Raw genomic sequence first — 19149 nt, 5'->3', positions numbered from 1 at the left:
AACAGTGCGATAATTTCCCTGAGATCATCTTAGGTAGGGGGAGCTGTAGTTAGAAATTGTGCTTTGGGGCAATTTTCAGAAAATGTTTACTGAAGTGAAAGCCAAAGAACAGATAGACTGCTGAAATTTAACTAGAAAGAACTGGCTTCAAATTCCCATTTAGCCATGAAGTTCACTCAATGACCTCACAGGGTTGTTCTGGGGATAAAATGGGTTAAACCTTCTTATCCACTATGAGTACCCTGAAGGAACAGCAGGATGCAAATGAGATACATAAGCATTCATTTTCTGTTTTTGCATTATTTTATCCCATAATTTCCAGTATTTTAAACTCTCAAATTACCGTGGAACCCAAGCTAATACCTCTATCCATTGTGAAAGAAGCTTAGGCTGCCTTCACACTGCACTTTATTCCATTATTCTGACTGTCTTATCTGGCAATTTGCACATTTTATCTTTCACATGACACAAAAGCTACTTCTGGAAATCTAGTGGAATTTAGTGGAAGTTTAGCCTCATTTCTGTGATAAATGATTTCCAGGAATAATCCATAGGCAAGCTTGGGAGCCTGGAAAATTGCAGGAGTTTTGTGTTAGCTTTAGCTGCTTGCATCACAGACATCCTGGCATAGGGTTGCCAGGTCGGAGCCATCCAAAAACCTGAGAAAATGGGGGCGGGCCCTAGTGATGTCACGGGGCGGGCCCTAGTGATGTCACGGGGCGGGCCCTAGTGATGTCATGGGGCGGGCCCTAGTGACATCATTAAGCATGATACATTGTATCAACCACAGTTGCTTGGAGCATGCCATTCAAAAAAAATTCTCTGGAGATTAAAATAGAAATCTTACCTAAAATAGGGTGTTCCTAGGTCCATCTGAAGTGACAAGGTCATTCTTTCTCACAAGCTTAGGGTGATGCAAAATGGAAATGGACTGCCTTCAAGTTGATCCCAGATAGGGTCTTCATGGTAAGCAGTGTGCAGACAGAGGTGTTTTACTATTGCCTTCCTCTGAGTCTGAGAGGCAGTGACTGGCCCAAGGTCACCCAGGGAGCTTCATGGCTGTGTGAGGATTCGAACCCTGGTCTGCCAGGTCACAGTTCAATGCCTTTAGGGAACATTTAATCTCGCTTACTTGCTTCTGGCAAGAAGGGTTTACGTGCCCTCAGGCCAGGCCATTATTGGAAGAAAGGAGCCTAGTGTTGCAGAGATGTTAGATGGGAGCACAGATGGATGCCCCTGAAGGCAGCAACTGTAAACATGCTTATTAAGGAACTAAGCCCCATAGAACTCAATAGGACTTACTTCTGAGTAGATATGGTTGCAGCCATGTTAAGGACAAGGGAGGGCATTCTAGACAAGCAGTTGGCAACTGCCTGTCAGCATTGTGCTGTTGCTAAGACTTGACTGGGGATCATCCACAAAGTTATCCATAAGGCACTGCAACTTTATGTGTTGGCTGGCTACTGCAGTGGGTGTCCCCTAATATTTATGGCCATACAAGCAGGGTGAGTGTAGGCAGCAATTGCCTTTCTACTTTACGAGGCCTTATATAGGACCGACAGGCAGCAGGAGGGAGGGGAGGACCAGAAAAATAAAAAAAATAAAAATAAAGGAAGAGAGCGCCTCCTCCTAAGCAATAAGCATGTGCACTGCGCAGAGCACCTGCCTCCGTTCCCCCCCGAAGCCGCCCCACCCAGCCTCGACGCCAGGGCCTTCTGGGCCAGGCAACCTTGGTGATCTCTGGGCCGCTTCAGCCCCGGCACCTCTCTGCCCTCCCCCCCCTGAGAAAAATCAAGTCATTTGAAATGTGGTGTTGGAGGAGAGCTTTGCGGATACCATGGTCTGCAAAACAGACAAATAATTGGGTGTCAGAACAAATTAAACCAGAACGATCACTAGAAGCTAAAATGATGAAACTGAGGTTATCATACTTTGGACACATCATGAGAAGACAGGATTCACTAGAAAAGACAATAACGCTGGGAAAAACAGAAGGGAGTAGAAAAAGAGGAAGACCAAACAAGAGATGGATTGATTTTATAAAGGAAGCCACAGACCTGAACTTACAAGATCTGAACAGGATGGTTCTTGACAGATGCTCTTGGAAGACGCTGATTCATAGGGTCACCATAAGTCGTAATAGACTTGAAGGCACATAACAACAACAAAGAACAAATTAAATCAGAACTGTCACTAGCAGCTAAAATGATGAAACTGAGGTTATATTTTGGACACATCATGAGAAGACAGGATTCACTAGAAAAGATAATAAAGCTGGGAAAAACAGAAGGAAGTAGAAAAAGAGGAAGGCCAAACAAGAGATTGATTGATACAGAACACTTCAAACAGGCTTTTGTGGTGGATTAGGTTTTATTATTATTGGTTGAGATTTTAATATTTTAATGTAACTATATGTTTTAATTTTGTACGTCGCCCAGAGTGGCTGGATTGCCAGCCAGATGGGCGACTAATAAATTTAATAAACAAACAAACAAACAAACAAATATAGCTGTTGGTTATACAAGGGATCTGTGTGTGGTTCATTGTATGAGACTTATAGGAAAATGTATGAGGCACAAGGGGAGCCTGATTTTTCTGTATTCCTAAGACTAGAGTAGCATGATAGCATCCTGCACTTTTGAAACTACTCTCTCTAGTACTATATATAAAAATGACTTGTTAAGCAGTTTTGTGCCACCTCCTGAATCTTTTTCAAGTCCATTTCATATGACAGTTTGCACAACTCAGCCCTGGTTTGGAGGACAAAACTTTTTGGGCTCTTCCACAGTAGGGATCCATCCTGTTTGTTTCCAGCTCCTGCCTGCATCATGTTCTAATCCTTATTTCTTTGCTGGTGGAGGATGTCAGAGTAATATTCAACAGCTCTGCAGAGTTCCTGCCTTATACTTGGCAGAGACTGTAACTGTTTTTGTAATATGTTTGCTGGAGATTTGGGTTTTTGTTTTACTTTTTATAGTTTCTTGAAACTCATAAAGTTCTTAATAGTCACAAGAGTTGACTACAAGAGCATCCCTTGGGCAGTTCTTAGCTGTGTAAACTCTAAATATGCAACATCTGCCCAACGCCCCCCCTCTCTCTCCTCTCTCTCCTCTCTCTCTCTCTCTCCTCTCTCTCTCTCTCTCTGTGCGCAAGGCCCTGTTTACCCCGGCAACGACTGCCCTCTGCGCAACGACCACCGAGCGAGGACCTTCCTACCAACGACCCGAGCCAGCCTCTAACCTAGAGGCCTTCTTACCCCGGAACCGATTCCTCAGTCCCATCACGGCCGCTCCCGCCTGTCGGCGCCCACACCATGACGGCTGAGGCAGACGCCCGGCGCTGCTGCTGGGGGGAGCCCTGCAGGAGCGCCGACTCAACCAAGGCACCCATGTTGTCGCAGACGCGGGCGGGAAGGCGGCCAGCCACAGCCTTCACGCATGCGTGTGTCAATCATGCATGTGTGGCTGAGGGGGCCAATCAAAACCCGGAGATCCTCCTGTTTAAATGAAGTATAGCCGGAGGCCGGAGACGGCCCTCTTTCCCCTGAAACTCTGGCAGAAAGCCGGAGACCTGGCAACCCTATCCTGGTATGCAATGCATTCCTGCCCCTTTAGGCACACATCAATTTTATTTTTGCCTGACAAAAAATTGTACCAGTATTCCAGCATAGGTGCGGGTAGCAGCTTCCCCTTCCTCTTTTTCCCACTACCCCCATGACCAGACACTCACAGTGAATTATGGGAGAACTACAGTGCACATGTGTATGATGGGTGCAGGATGAAAACAAGATGTTCATTGCAGCAGTGTGAAAGACATTTGTGTGAAATGCTGGTATTTTGGCCGAAAAAGCCAAGGATGGTTCATTAATACAACAGGTACTGCAGTGTGAAAATAATTTTAGAAATTGGCACAGAAGCACTCCCATTTTAATCCACAAAACTAACTCAATAAGCCCCATGTGTGAAAGCAGCCCTATTGTGGTGAGTATTGAGACAGGAAAGACTTACATTTGGTTATAGAACATAAGCCCACCCTTTCTTCTAAACTTAGAAATAACTGGAGGATGGGAGATTTGATAGGATAGGAATGTAGGAAAAAATCATTTGGTTTGCACTTTAATGCATACCTACCTAATTAGCACTTCCTAGACCAATATGCAAACAGAAACACAATAAATGACATTTTCAATTTACTTTGATATTTGCCCTTCTCTGAATTTTGTGATGCAGTTCTCTGGTCAAACAACGTGTACAAACTGCATATATTAGGGGAAAGCACATACAAAAATGAGTATGTTAGTGAAAATGTAGACATACATAAGAATTGCATGCAAAATGCAAATATTAGGCAGAATTGCTTAGAAAAATGCATATATTAGGAGAAACGGTAATGAAAGTGTATGTGAGTTTTTGTGCAAACCTCTTTAAAACAAACTCAAAGCAAGGCAGAAATGGTGCAAATGGAACTTCAGATTGGAAAAATGAGAAACAGAGAAATTGAGATTGACATATCCTTCCATACCTAGGATAGGATACACTAAGTCTGACAACTTTTTTATCTTGGGAATTGCCTTGAGAACATGTTGCTCACTTACTCAAGTCAGGAAAGAGACAGACATATTACATCTATATTGTACCAGTTTCACCGACTGCCAGTGCATTTTTAAACCCGATTTAAAGGGCTTGGTGATGACATTTTAAGCCCTAAATGGTTTGGGACATGGTTACCTTAAGGACTGCCTGCATCTGTTCCAACCTGTCTGTGCCTTAAGATGTTTCTAAAGCCCTACTGAGGTACCCACCTATAAAGGAAGCTAGATTGGTGAGCACAGAGATGGACATTCTGTTACGAAGGGACCTTGAACTTCCTCATGAGCAGAGCTCACTAGAAATCCAAATTCCCCAAAAGAGAGCAGCAGGATCTTTTGCTGGAGTTACCCGCACGTCACCCCCAGAACATGTATAATTTTACCCTTAACTCAATAACACATACACTGCAAGTAAAATAAAGAGTGGTTTTATTAAGTGAAGGAACAAGGAAAAATATTGCAGTTTACAATTGCAGTTAACTATGAGTAGTTTTCTAACTATTATTCATTCATTCATTCAGCAACACTGGATAGACTAAAGCAAAGAGACTAGCCCTATAAACACTTTCACATTAAGCTCACCCACACAGAAAGAAAGAAAAAAGGAAAGAAAAAGGCCCAGATAGTTGCATATACCTTTCCTGGAGAGTTGCTGCAAGCCTAAAGCTGAGAGAGAGAGACTTTCGTATCTAGCCCAATGAGCAAAAGCTCCACCCTTTGTAACCAGCGCCAGATCTGAAAGTTCTCACCCAAATCCATAGCTCTGAAATTGTCCCAAAGATGCTAGCGTGCGTTGATAAGAAAAGCAGTTGTCGCAGCCCCCCAGAAGATGAACTGAACTCCCCTTCTCACTCCTCATGTTTTATACCTTTTCCTAACTAAACTGACCCCAAAGTAAACCCAAAGTAAATGTGACCAGGAAGGTGGGAACCCACTCATTTCCTGATAAGTTCCCAGATGATAGGTGTGATCTTTGTTTCTTTGTTTGACAGGAGTTTATCCTGTCTTCTCCAAAGGCTTAGAAATGCACAACACCTCCTAGTTTGAAAGGAGCTATTCTGTTTCCTCCTGATGGCCTAGATTATCATAAACATTTCCTTTGTTTGAAAGGAGCGCCTATTCTTACTGGGTGACAAATCCCACATTTTCCATGAGTCAGGAAGTCTATACCTTCAGGCATTGCAAGATATGTACTCAGAGGTCACAGAGGGGCTGTTTCCCAGGAATCTTTGCTGTTGTAGGCCTTTTCAAACTCTGGTTCACTAAGATGAATCAAAGATTAAAAATTCCCAATATTTGATACATCATAACAATTCTTAGTAGGAGCTCCATGGGACACCAGACAAGTCTTGTGGGTTTTAAAGACCTACCTCTTTATAAATTGATTTAATTTGAGCTGAAGATTGTTGCTTGATTTTGATAATTTTATATTATGCAAGATTGATGTCAATCCTTTTGGCTCTTAGTAATGTGAAAATTTGTTTTGAGATTTTTGTGGTCTTTCAAGTTGCATTTTACTGTATCTGATATGTGGCTTGTGAACTGCTTTGGGAAGTATTTGTCTTGAAAAACGGTATACAAATTTATAAAACAAAATAAATGTGTTCAGTTAACTGACTGGGAATTAACTGAGAAGGAACCTTTGTGTATGCCAAACTAATTGGATATTATGAATTTCTCTTGTTTACTGAACAACTTATATTGAGCCAGACCTAGCAAAGACAGTACCTCAGGCAAACTAATATTTGCCCCTTTGCTCCATCCATGGACTCAAATGCCAAGGGGAATGCCAAACACAGGGAATTTTTCAACATAAGAAAATTTCCTGTGTTTCTTTTTCTTGAACTGTTTTCAGCTGCATAGTCAAAGAGGCAGAACCAACAGCCAGGAAACAGCTGTGTGTTGCTTACTCTGTTAAATTATTCTAGTGATAAGCTTCTGATGTCTTCCCTCTAGGTTTTGCACCAGGGACAGAGCTCCCATTTGTCCAATGACCCCATTTAGGTTTGCCTGATGTTCCTTTTGTCCTTCATCTTCGCTTCACATCATATTCTGGTTTTGCATAGAAGATATTTGTTAAGCACCTATTTAAGAATGTTTGGGCCTACCAGATCATTCTTTTCATTAGACCTATTTTGTTGTTGTTATTACCATTACTTTTTCTAAAGTGCTCACAGGGACTGACAGCTGTGTGTGCGCATCAATCAATCAATAGGATTTTCCCCCACCTCTTTGAGAAGGTCAGGAAGCATTCTAATAGTAAAAGGAGCAAAAGGACACAATTGTGTGGAGGTTGATGTTTCGGGCTTAATGAGAATGATTCCAGAGGAGTGAAGAAAGCAAGAAACAGCAGAGAACGAGAAAATAGGAGAGAGAGAGAGAGAGAGAGAGAGAGAGAGAGAGAGAGAGAGAGAGAGAGAGAGCAGTATAAGTGGGAGTAAGAGAATAAAGGTATTTGAAAGTCAACAGAAGGTGTTTGGACAGAATTTGAGAGGAAAGTGAGAGCCAATGTACAGAACAAAAAAGGAGTAACATGATTGCAATGAGGGATGGAATCTGTTGGCCGATGCCACTTCGAAAGCATCCTGTTGACCTAACAAGCAGTATCGATTCGTTTGTCTGCTATCCGCTACTTTTACCTGTCTGATTTTTTTCCTCCCCAAAATATTGATATTAATATTGATAAATGAAATATCAATAAATGAAATAACAATAAAAGGGAAAGCAGTTTCAACACCTTGCCCTTTCCGCCGCCATGACTGAGGCTGGTCAGTTTTCATATTAACAAGCAGAGACCAGCTGTTTTCCTTTTGGAAAGCAAAGGAGGAAAGCAGCTTTCAGTGCCCTCCATCCCCCACCTCATCCTCAGCAAGCCTAGAGTCCTTAACATGGGTAAGAATATCTAGTCTCTAGGCTTGCCTTTTAATGATTTGACAGGCTAACACTACAGAGATTAGCAGGCAAGGCTAGAGAGTGTCACCTATGTTAAGGAATCTCTAGAGACTCTCTAAAGCTTGGTGAGTAAAATCAATTTTAAACAAATATTCAAGGGAATATTCGGGGGGGGGATCCAGTGTCAGGGGAATCCTGTTGTGCAGGAGTTGATAAGATGTACTTAAGGTTCTTACCAGACCTGAAATCATAATGAGTTTCTGAATGAGACTTCTTAATTAGTTGTGTACCACTTAGTATAGTTCTTCCTACACCTTGTGCTTGCTTTGCTTGGGTTGTGGACAGCATTAAAAGTCTGTTTTGATGGTACATTATGTCCACATCATTCTGAATAGTCCCTCAAACAGCTACCATGTAAAAGGAAATATGTTACTTAGTTTTTTTAAAAAAAATATAGAAGGGTAGAGAACTGAGAATATTTTGTAATATACTCACCATGTTGTTTGGGGATTTGTGGAAATACAGAGCCGCTGCCCCCCATCACTTCCTCATATTGCTGATGAAGGGGCTGAGAGATAGTAGTTCACCCTTTAGTGAGCCCAGGGCAGAGGTGTCATTTGATCTGAGTTCATCATAGCCTTATCTCTTAGACACCATGTGGTTTCCTTAGCTTAATTACTGATCTGAGTTGCTGCACTTATACCTTTATATAGGCTGCACTCTTAGGATTGCTTCATCCTTTATATATGTCCCTGAGGTTGGTGTCCCTAGAAAACTGAGCCATGTGGACACCTCTGTGTCATTTGTGAGAAATGATGTAATTTTGGTTGGTTCTTACCATGTCAGGAAAACTCTGCTGGTTTCAGGGGGTTTGCTGGCTTGATTAAAGCTCTCCCAAATGACCTGTGTAGGCAGCTCTTGATATAAACAGTTAGTTGCATGGAGGATAGCCACATGATTTGACTTTCTAGAAGCAAATGCACCATTGTTCATATAATGTGAAGGTGGCTTAAACTACTTCTCCACTATCATTACCCAGAGCTGAGTATGTTACAGCCTAATCCAGAGGAACTCTGCCTTATTGGTTTGGAATATGCATGGTCATATCTTCACATTTTACTTTTGATTCCCTGATAATCTTCCTTCTGCTTCCTCTGCGCTCTTGTATCTGTGCTGGAGAAAAAGACGACAGAGAGGTTTAACAATTAGTGGATTGGAGGGATACTGGCCTGTTGGGTTTTGTCATGACTCAGACCTGTCTTAGATTTGACATGGTCTTGACTGCTGACAGAACACAGCACAAGCAAGTGAGCCCAGGGCTGGCTCTGCCATTTGTCCAGTCAGATGATTGCTAATAAGATTTGCATCACCGGAGCTATTTGTGGTAAAATACAAAATGATGTGGAATAACTGTACATGCTCCTGAATATATCAGTTCAGTTTTTAAGAGGTGAGCCAGGACAATATTTTGGAAGGAGTGTAAATAATGTTTTTTTCTTTTTTCTCTTGTTTTTCAGCTGAACCAGTAGACGTGCTCAAAGCATTAGAGTTTCATAATTCACCGGAAGGAATATCAAAAACAGCAGGATTTTGCGTAAACAGAAGGAATTCCAAAGGATCAGATGTTGCCTACAGAGTTTCAAAAAATGCACAACTCAGTGCTCCAACCAAACAATTGTATCCAGGTAAGGGGAGCTGTTTGTGAGCGGTTAATTGTTTTAGTTTTTATGTGAAGTTGTTCTTTGGAGTTTTAGCAGTCTCTTGACTTTGTTTTTTAAGCTAACGATATCCCAAATCTACAGTTAAATATCATTTACAAACAATTAGAAAAGGGACTGGGAATTTCCCACACACACACACACACACACTGAGGATCACATTCCCTTCTGGACAACATTTCTAGGGCCATGAGCTGGTGGTAGGTGGGCACAGGTGCAAAAGTGGGCAGAGCAACAAATATGGACCTTACCTTTGTACAGCAGGATAGTTTCTGCACACTCCTGTCTGTCCTCCAAGTAGGCAAACCAGATGTTTTATCACCGTTCAAGGATGCTTGCCAGCCAGGTGAAAACACTCCAGGTGAGTACAAATCAGAGCTAACCTGACTGGAGTGTGGTCTGGGAGTGGGGTATAGCCTGGGGAGAATCCCAAGGTCCAAACAGAGAGCCCTGAGGAGCCACATTAGCACCCTGGACCTGAGATTCCCCATCCCTACATTAGAAGTACAGATAAAGCACCATGTGTGGCATTGATGGTGAAGGTTCATCTTACGGGTAAATTTATGCAGACGCCATGACAAAGTACACTGTAGATTTCAGACAGCTTAGAAATAAGTAGTGTAAATTAGACCCCCCCTCCCTCTTTCTGTTCCTTCTTCCCTTCGCTATTGTGCCACAATGGAAGATTTTTTTAAAATTATTTATTATTTTATATCTATTTATTTATAAATATATTTGTATATAGCTCTTTCGTTACAAACATCAAAGCAGTTTACAAGTTTTTTTTAAAAAAAAACACAGCACAATAAAAACATTAAAAATACAATAAAAACAAATGTCAACTCTTGCGAAAAAAAAAATCTTCTCAATTGCCTGCATAAGCCTGGCAGAACAGAAAGTTTTTCAGCAAGAGCTTAAAAGTTAAAACAGATGGTGCCTGCTGAATCTCTGTTCTCAGTGCATTCCAGAGAACTGGGCCAATGATACAGAAGGCTCGATTTTATGTCAATGTTGAATGAGCCTTGCCAACTCCGGGGATGATCAAAGCTGTTCCTATAGATGATCCAAGTGATCGAGCTGGGATATAAGGGTTCAGGCAGTCCCTAAGATACCCTGGACCTAAGTTGTTCAGGACTTTGTAAATTAATAAATTAATAAATCATAGCTTCCCTTTACAACTGAACTAGAAAACTGTTTTAGGCTCAATCCATATGCATATTTACCCAGGAGTAAGCAGCACTGGTCTTAGTGGGGCATAGGATTGCACTGTTTTCAGACTACAAACTAAGATTTGATATCAGGAATGAGGAACCCATAGTTACCCAGATGGTATTGAACTCCAAGTCTGATTGGCCCTAGCCAGCATGACCAATGATTAAGGACGATGAGAGTTGTAGTCAAACAATATCTAATACCCCACCCCACAGTCCCTTCTCATGTGGAGAAGCTCTATGGCCACACATCTAAACGTGGGTACAGCTCTTTCCCATGCCAACTGAACATGCATTGGGGGATGGTGCTAGCCCACATGGTGCTATGTTCTCTCCAATATGATTCCGTACTATCTGTCTGATTCCTTGGCATGAAATAAGCAGCACTTTTAGTTCTCCAGCCAGGAATCTACTCACCAGCTTGCCATTGGCAAGCACTCCCCCCCCCTTTCTGTTGAGAGCTCTTTCCCTTTATTGGAGCCCAAGGAAAATTAGGGGAAACTCCTTGGTGAGTTGAGCCTCTAAGAAAGTGAGAAAGCAGCAAGGTGCCTTTCTGCTTTCCAAGTCATTCTAAGATTCAGTGTGAGGTCAAGTGCCACTTCATATCCTGTTTAGGCCTCAGAAAAGGGTAGAACCTCTTTAATAATAATAATAATAATAATAATAATAATAATAATAATAATAATAATAATAACGTTCCTCTGAGCCTAAGTCACAGTGTGTCAGAAAAAACAAGAGTTTGCCTTGAGTTAAGCTGGGCCCCAGAGCCGCTTCTGCCGCATGTCATGTACAAGACTTTATCCCTTCCTCTCAGAGGAGGGGCAGAGTCAGGGATGCACGTAAACACAAATTTTGGCTGCCTATCAAGTCAATTTAAGTTCCATCTATTTGGTCTATAGACCATAAACATCAAATACAGTGTAGGGTTATCAAGTCAACCAGAGCAAAAAAGGAACAGTGAAAGTAAAAAGGCAATATACTTGCAAACAAGTAGTATTTTTTAAAATGAGAGCATAACAAAATCCGTAAACAATCAGAAATAATTAAAAATCCAAATCAGTTTGACTCACAATTCATCTTCCTTTTAAGGGTTGTGACCTATATTTGATGCCTACAGCAAGGAACATGGCTATATTTTCTGTGATCTCAGGTTTAGAATCTGCCATTAAAACTGAGGCATAAAATTCATCTGAGTTCCCCAGATGTAAAGAAAGTACTGGGCAGATAAAATAGGATCTAACATCCCTATAAAAATTACAGGATAGGATAGGGACAGGGAACCTCCAACCCGTGTGACTAATTGCGCCCAGCAAGGGTCTCAGTTTGGGCCGTGAGGCCATTTCCCCCAAACCATGAACACCTGCCCCACACCTGACATCATAATATATATAATAGTGCATAATGACAATAGCATGTAATAACAAGGTTACAAACGAACAGTTGGGAGCTTAATGTGAGTTCCTGATTGTTCCTTTGCAAGCTGGGCTCTCTAACGGCGGGCCCCACTAGATTGGCTGTACAAAAGAGTTCCTCATCAGGAACTCCTTAGTGCAGCTGAGGGGACTCATAATTATCAGTGCCATTTACCGACAGAACTTGAATCCAAGCCACACCTTCAGACAGACTTCGAAGGGGCTCACTGTAACTGTCAACCAGCTGATCAGCAGTTATAGCAAGCCCCTTTGATCTTTGGCAGGGGTACCCATCTGTCAAAGTTGGCCCACAGGAGGTATAGGAATTAAGGATCTGGCCACTGGCCAGCTCCAGTTCCCCACCCTGGTATAAAAGAACATGGGCTAAGCCCATCAAGGACAACAAAAATTTGTGGTCCCCTCTCTCCAACCGACTTTCAAAATCATCTTTCTTGTTCTTCATTCATTAGCGTCAAGATCACCCTCCAGTACAAGATACTGGCCGTTTTCACCTTTTTTTCAAATGAAGCATTTAAAATAAATAAAATTTGCATTGACATGTGAGCATAATGCATGTGTCTTTTGCTTCTCAGTATATAAACTCTCAGCATCTGAAAAGATTGTTGAGCTCTTCAAGAATTCATTATCCTGAAAGCAGCAAGAACACTTTTCAGATCAATCCTTTGCCTGTTTACTCGGAAGTAAAACCTGCTGTGTGCATAAGATTACAGCCTATGATATTGCTATTACATTCACAGGTTTCATTTTTGTGCCTATGCCACAGCTTCATGAAAGGATAAGTGAGTTTATTTATATATTGCTTGATTGTAGAAACCTTTAAGTGGTTTACAAAAAAGATTTCTCATGCCACATACCATATTGTTCCCCTTTTCTTATGGGCTGAAATGGTGGAAATATATGATAAATTGAGGGTCACATTATTTCCTGCTGTTGAAGTGTCTTCCATGTGGGAATTTTGTTACTTGTCAAGACAATCCATGGAGCCAATTTTCACACCCAATTCTGGCAAAATGTGGTTGCCAGCATTTTTAGGCTCATTGGAACATTTGGATTTTTGAGTGGTTGCTGTGAATGCCATCTCCTCTTCCCACTTATCTTGCCGCACACCGAGAGAAAAGAACGCACATATGCACACACTTTGCTTTTCCAATGGATCTGGATAAAAGTTGGATCCAGTATAATTAATCCGAACCTTGAAAAGCACATAGAGCTGAAAGAGGAAGTGGGAGAGAGTGTCACTCTTCCAATTTCCTCCTTCAGCTGAATATACTTTTCAAGGGAGAAGAGCACCCCCTGTGGCAGCTGTGGCTTATGCTGTCTGCAACCTGCCTATGTCACAAATGGAGAGAGTTGTAAGTTGGCTGAAGTCATATCCACAAACTTGCAAAAACAACAGTCTTGTGACATCTCCAAGAGTATCACACTTAGTATGGTATAAGCTTTTGTGGCACAGAGGGTCACTTTGTCTGATGTATGCAGTGGTAACCTCACTGGACCAGTTAGTATATATACCTCGAGTACAGAGATTGTATTAACATTTCATATTTTTAAATAAGGAACTGTTTGCCTTGAAATAAGGAACAGGTAGTAAGCATAAAGAGAAGAAAAATGAGATTTAACATGCTGGAATGTACAACTCAGTGGCTGCATTCTGGCAAATTGGTTGCTTAAATCCCATTCACTTCAATGGGATTAAAGCAGTCTAATTGTGCACAATCTTGTGCTGTATGTAAGCAGAGTTTCTCGCGCACTGTTGGTCATCATACACCTGTCTGCTCTTGAGGAAGGAGGAGCTCACACTCAGTCTATGAAAATGAGCTTTGTGTTGATCAGGAACAATGGCATTCTTTTCAGAGTTTCTCTTGGACATATTAAAGAGTCCCCTTGCTTTATCAGTGCTTTCCTGCCACCTAATACTTCAGTCAGAGAGCTTTTTTTTTAAGGCTCACAGACACAAGTAAGAACTGCTGGTAGAGCAGAGCTGTCACTCAGCCTTAAATCACAGTGACCTTGCCATTGAAAGCTCTTGAATGGTCATTGGACTGTTGCCTTTTAGAAGCTGTTAGCAAAGAATAAATGCCCTCTGCCAAAGCCAGGACTGGAGGGTGCAGAGTAGACATTCCTTTGATGGGAAATAAGTTTTGTGTTAACTTGTACTCAAGGTTGTTGTTGTTGTGTTTTGAATGACACTGTAATATAGTTAGTAGGTTTGGCAGCTACATGGGAATTGCTCATTTTTGGGGTTATTTTGGATGCCAAAGTAAATACGCTCATTATGCTGTTTGTTGGTAATTACCTAAATTAAAATAGCCTTTGGCTCTTAGTTTACTTGCTTCCTTCCCCCTTTCTTCCTTTGTGACATTTGCAGGATTTCTTGCATTAGAACTAAGCTAAGCAACTATCATATATGCCCCCAGTTGGCCTCAAGAGCTTTTCTTTTTGGGATTGCAGGTGGTTTTAAAAAGCCATTTGAACAGGGAGGGGCAGGGAGGGAAAGAGAAAGCATTTGAAAAGATGTACATAGTTCTCCACTGAACAAAATGACTGGAGGGAATATGAAGTTTAATGAACTAAGCACAAAGCCCTCGGTGGACACAGTACAATCACTTAAAGGTTGTCAGTTAGTTTACATTCCCTATTTTAACAAGAATTATGATTGTGGAGAGCACTAAGGTTTAGTATAGGTTAGTCTTATGGCAGCCAGGATAATAGGATCAAGAAAAAGAGTCTGCAAGAGTCTCGAGAGTCTGCATCTGTGTTGGAATTGCTTTTTAATATATTTTTAAACCTTTTTAATGTTTTTGAAAAGTATCACGAGGGAAGAGGCCACACAGATGATCTAAACAACAAGAACTTTACTATAACTAATCATATACAGGGAACAAGGCCCACAGCATGGTGCTGCTTGTAAGGCAGGCCTGGAACTGCAACTGTCACGGCCTGGGGCTGACTCAGCAGTTCCTGGTATGGCAAGCCTGGAGAGTAATACATTACACCCCTCCCCCCTAGCTCTCATAGTCCTGAAGATACTTGGGTCGAGCCCTGGTGTGGGTCGATCGACAACAATTTTGCATTGAAGCTGATAGTGCATCCCCTAGTTCCCCATTTGGCTCTGGTTCATGCTGGTCCACTTCAGGGTCCAGGCGCAACTGCTCTTGTCCGGCATCAGGAGCAGCCACTGGCTCATTCTCTCTTTCACTTGAGTATTTCCAACATCCTCAGAGCGAACAGATGGAGCTGGGCTTCGTCCTCTCATCTGGTTCACATGCTGATGTAACACATGGGCGTCTGGTGTTTGAGCCCTGTAGGACAATGGGCCCGTGGCTTGGGTCACAGTGGCAGGAATCCACATTTCACCAGCACCGTAATCCTGACATACACCCGGTCACCTGGGGTGAACACCCATGCAGGTTCTTGAATTGTCATCTGCACCCAGGCCCTTCATTTACCTCTCCCTGACAAAATGAAGCCTGTAAACTGGGGGTCACCAACCTGGCATCCATGGGTGTTATGGTACCCCCAGTGGTCTTTTCTGGTACCTCCAGGAAGGGCATCCAAAATATGAACTGACTGACTGGACTGCCTTCAAGTCGATCCCCGACTTATGGCGACCCTATGGATAGGGTTTTCACGGTAAGCAGTATTCAGAGGTGGTTTACCATTGCCTTCCTCTGAGAGGCAGTGACTGAGCTTCATGGCTGTGTGGGGATTCGAACCCTGGTCTCCCAGGTCGTAGTCCAACACTCTAACCACTACGCCACACTGGCTCTCATGTAACGGTACTGCCTTCAAGTTGATTCTGACTTATGGCGACCCTATGAATAGGGTTTTCATGAGGCTGAGAAACAGTGACTGGCCCAAGGTCACCGAGTGAGCTTCATGGCTGTCTCCCAGGTCATAGTCCAACACCTTAACCATTACACCACACTGGCTCTCAAAATATGAAAGCAACTATTAAAACAGGAAATCCAAAAAGAAGGACAAATACAGGTTCAGTTCACTCATGAAGTACCTAAACACAGCTGTTTCCCCCCCATCTGAGACAGACCACCCCCTATCTTCAGGCATTCAAGGTTCATGCAGTGAAGAGGAAAAAGTGAAGATGAGTCCCTTAGCCCCTTCCACTCTGCTGTGTTCCTATTGCCAGCGTTATTGCGTTCAATGTGTTGGGAGGGAACTTCTGCAGTGGAGACACTTCTCTACTCATATAGGCTCCCTGTGCAATGTAGAACTCTGGAAGATCAGAGTTCTAAATTGTGTGGAGTGCCCACATGAGTACAGCAGGTCTCCTGCTGAAGTTCCCTTCCCAACATCTCCCCTTCATCTCACTCTTTCCAGAAGTTTTGCAAAATCTATTTATTCAAGAAAGCATTTGCCTTATGAGGTTTTTGTTACTGCAAGAGCTGCTTTTATTGTTATTTTGAAATTTTGAACTTGCAAATTTATATTGCTGCACTGTCTTGAGCTTGAAAAGGTGGAGCACATTAGCAGAACTGTGTTCAAGGTGATGCACATTGAGTGCTGTGCAAGTTCATTGCAGTATTGCCTCTTGTTATGCTGCATCATCATTGTGAGCTAGACTAAAATAATAATGCCAATGTCAAATCATGGATCAGTGCTAGTGTGTCAGCAACTAGATCCATCACCAAGTCTGGCCTAGTGGCACCATACAAATATGGCTGAGAAATGGATATGGTGAAATGCCCTACTGTATGCTAAAATGACATGCCGGTGCTCTGTTAAACATCTAGCTACTTCCCCCACGCACATATGCCTAATACAGGCATACCCCGCTTAAAGTAGCTTCACTTAAAGTAGCCTCGCAATAAAGTACATGCTCCATACTCCACCATACCCCACCTAAAGTACGCACGCTTCGCAATAACGGACACTTTATTGGCATGACGCCGCTGCCATCTAGTGGTGATTGCGTGCAGTACAAGTGAAGATAATTGCTTCACTTTAAGTACACTCTCCGGTCCCATTGCGTACGTTAAAGCGGAGTATGCCTGTATACTAGAGGAGACGGCCTTGTTAAAGAGATAAACTGATGAGCAACATGGCTGGAAGGACTTGTCCCAGGATGTCACTGAATTATGAATGTTTATATACATTCTTTTTTCTTATTATTATTTTGTTGGCTTACTCTTTTATGTATAGCATTTTGCGTGATTTTGTTGTTGTTGTGATGATGATGATCCTGGTCTTCTAGGCACTATTCAGAGTGTCTTACAACAATTTTAAATCACAATAGTCCAATAACAACAACAACAGCAACACAGGCAGAGATCCCAAATAAAACATGGCCTATACAGCAGATGCTTAACGGGAGAAAACCTGCTGGCATAAAAATACATTTACATACCAGCAAAAGACAGCCAGAGATTTTTAAGGTCTGCCTTAGACATTTATGATTTAATGGAATGGCAGACAAAAAATATAACGATATAAACAAATGAATGTTCAGAGCAGTGGTACTGAACTGGCTTAAAGTGCAAGGCGTAAGTTGTTATTTATTTATATATATATATATATATATATATATATATATATATATATATATATATATATAATTATTATTAGATTTCTTACCACCCTTCACCATGAAGGTTTAAACTGTTTTAAATTGTTTTTAATATTGAATTTCAAATAGTTGTCACACACCCTGAGACCTGGTAATGATGATGTAATCTCAGGGCAAATTATAACAATTTTGAAATACAATATTAAAAGTTAAAACGGATTACAATCAAGAGAATAGGGTGAGCCCTGAAATATTTATCTGAGGTGTCAAAGGCCAAGGTAAAGTGATGTGTCTTCAGCATCTGTTGAAAACTACATAAGGTAGGTGCCAGGAGGGAATTCCCCAGTTTAGGGGCTGCCACAGAGAATGCTAGACTGCTACCCCCTGAACTTCTGAGGGTGGTGGAGCTGCCAAGAGCCCCTCCCCCCGATTATCTTAATACCTAATAGGGTCTAAGGAAGGAGACCCTCTTTCAGATATTTGTGGTCTAAGCTAGAAAATGCCAGGTTCAATCTCATCTCAATCACAAGCTAATGATGTGGTTTTAGACTCGGTTGCAGTTCTTCATTTGCTGTATGGACACACTAATATAGATTTACCTCACAGAGTTCTTATTACTGAGGTAATGAATGTGAAGCTCTTTCTAAAGCACTGCAGAACCTAGAGTTGAGATGCTTCTGGCTGGGTCTCTCTTAGTGGGTTACCCAAAACCAATGCTCTTTGTGGACACAGTGGCGCCAGTGTGGTGTTGCAATGTGGGATGGGTGGCTGCAAGCTGGCCATCATTTAAGTTTCCCACAGTTCCCTGAAGCAGCATTGTTTGGGGGGCACTGGACCAACTGGGGACAAATATGAAGGTGGGCTTATCAGGAGAAGGTATCAGCACTCGGTTGACAACTGCTGGAGTGTTGAAACTCATTTGCTCTCCTGTGCCAAGTCTGATGTTGAATTATTGCACACTACTGAAATATTTCATGAATATCTTAGAATATTTTATAACTACAATTTTTGCATGGTGATATTAGTTTTAAATATTTGATATTTGACAGCACATGCCAATTGACGTTCAGTAATATTTGACCATTGATATGCAATTGTATTTAATACTTGAATGGATTTTGTATACTGTGGTAATTATTGCAGCCTTGTATTTACTTACTAGCCCGGCTGGCCAAGGACAGATGATGCATTCCACTCCTCCTATTAGCAATGCAGTGTGCTTCTGCAGAGGAGAGCTCATAAAATTTTATACAAGCTAATAGCATGTGCAGACTTCTTTACAAAGCTGAGTTACCATTTCATAGTATTTTAATATTTGCCTGGAATGGTATTGAATATCAAGGTGCACCGAACAGACCAAATGATGTATGTGATAGTAAGTGGCAGTTTATGAATTCATCTCTGATGCTTGCTGCAATAAGGAAAAAGACATGCCAACAAATCAGTCAGATTTTAAAGTTTGAGATATGTTTAAACTATGCCTTGAAACTTTTGAATAAGAAATGTCACGTTTAATGTTTTGATGGCAAAAGAATGCTAGAACTTCTTTTCTATAGTAAGCATGTGAGAGGATTGTGGGTTTTTTTCAAGTCAATGTAGTAAAGATAATGGGTGATATCCAAAGTTTGTTATACTCAAAGTAGATCTATTGAAATCAGTGGACTTAAGTAACTTACGTTTCAGATAAATGCATTCAGTTTTTGAATGAAAAATGTCACATTTGGTGGCAAAAGGATAATATTTGCAGCTATTCAGTTGAATTTGAATATAAAGGCTTCTTTTC

General features: G+C 41.6%; 1 protein-coding gene across 1 annotated transcript in view; it reads left to right on the top strand.

Moving 5' to 3' along the window:
* COL11A1 (collagen type XI alpha 1 chain) overlaps positions 1-19149 on the top strand; it is a 352651-nt gene that overhangs the window by 38742 nt on the left and 294760 nt on the right. The window contains exon 2 of the mRNA XM_061633852.1: positions 8998-9165. Coding sequence (XP_061489836.1) covers positions 8998-9165 — 168 coding nt within the window. The remainder of the gene's footprint in view (positions 1-8997; positions 9166-19149) is intronic.

Source organism: Rhineura floridana, chromosome 6 (assembly GCF_030035675.1).
Source record: "Rhineura floridana isolate rRhiFlo1 chromosome 6, rRhiFlo1.hap2, whole genome shotgun sequence".
Taxonomy (NCBI): domain Eukaryota; kingdom Metazoa; phylum Chordata; class Lepidosauria; order Squamata; family Rhineuridae; genus Rhineura; species Rhineura floridana.
Note: the sequence above shows the minus strand (reverse complement) of the source record. Positions and strands in the feature narration are given on the sequence as shown.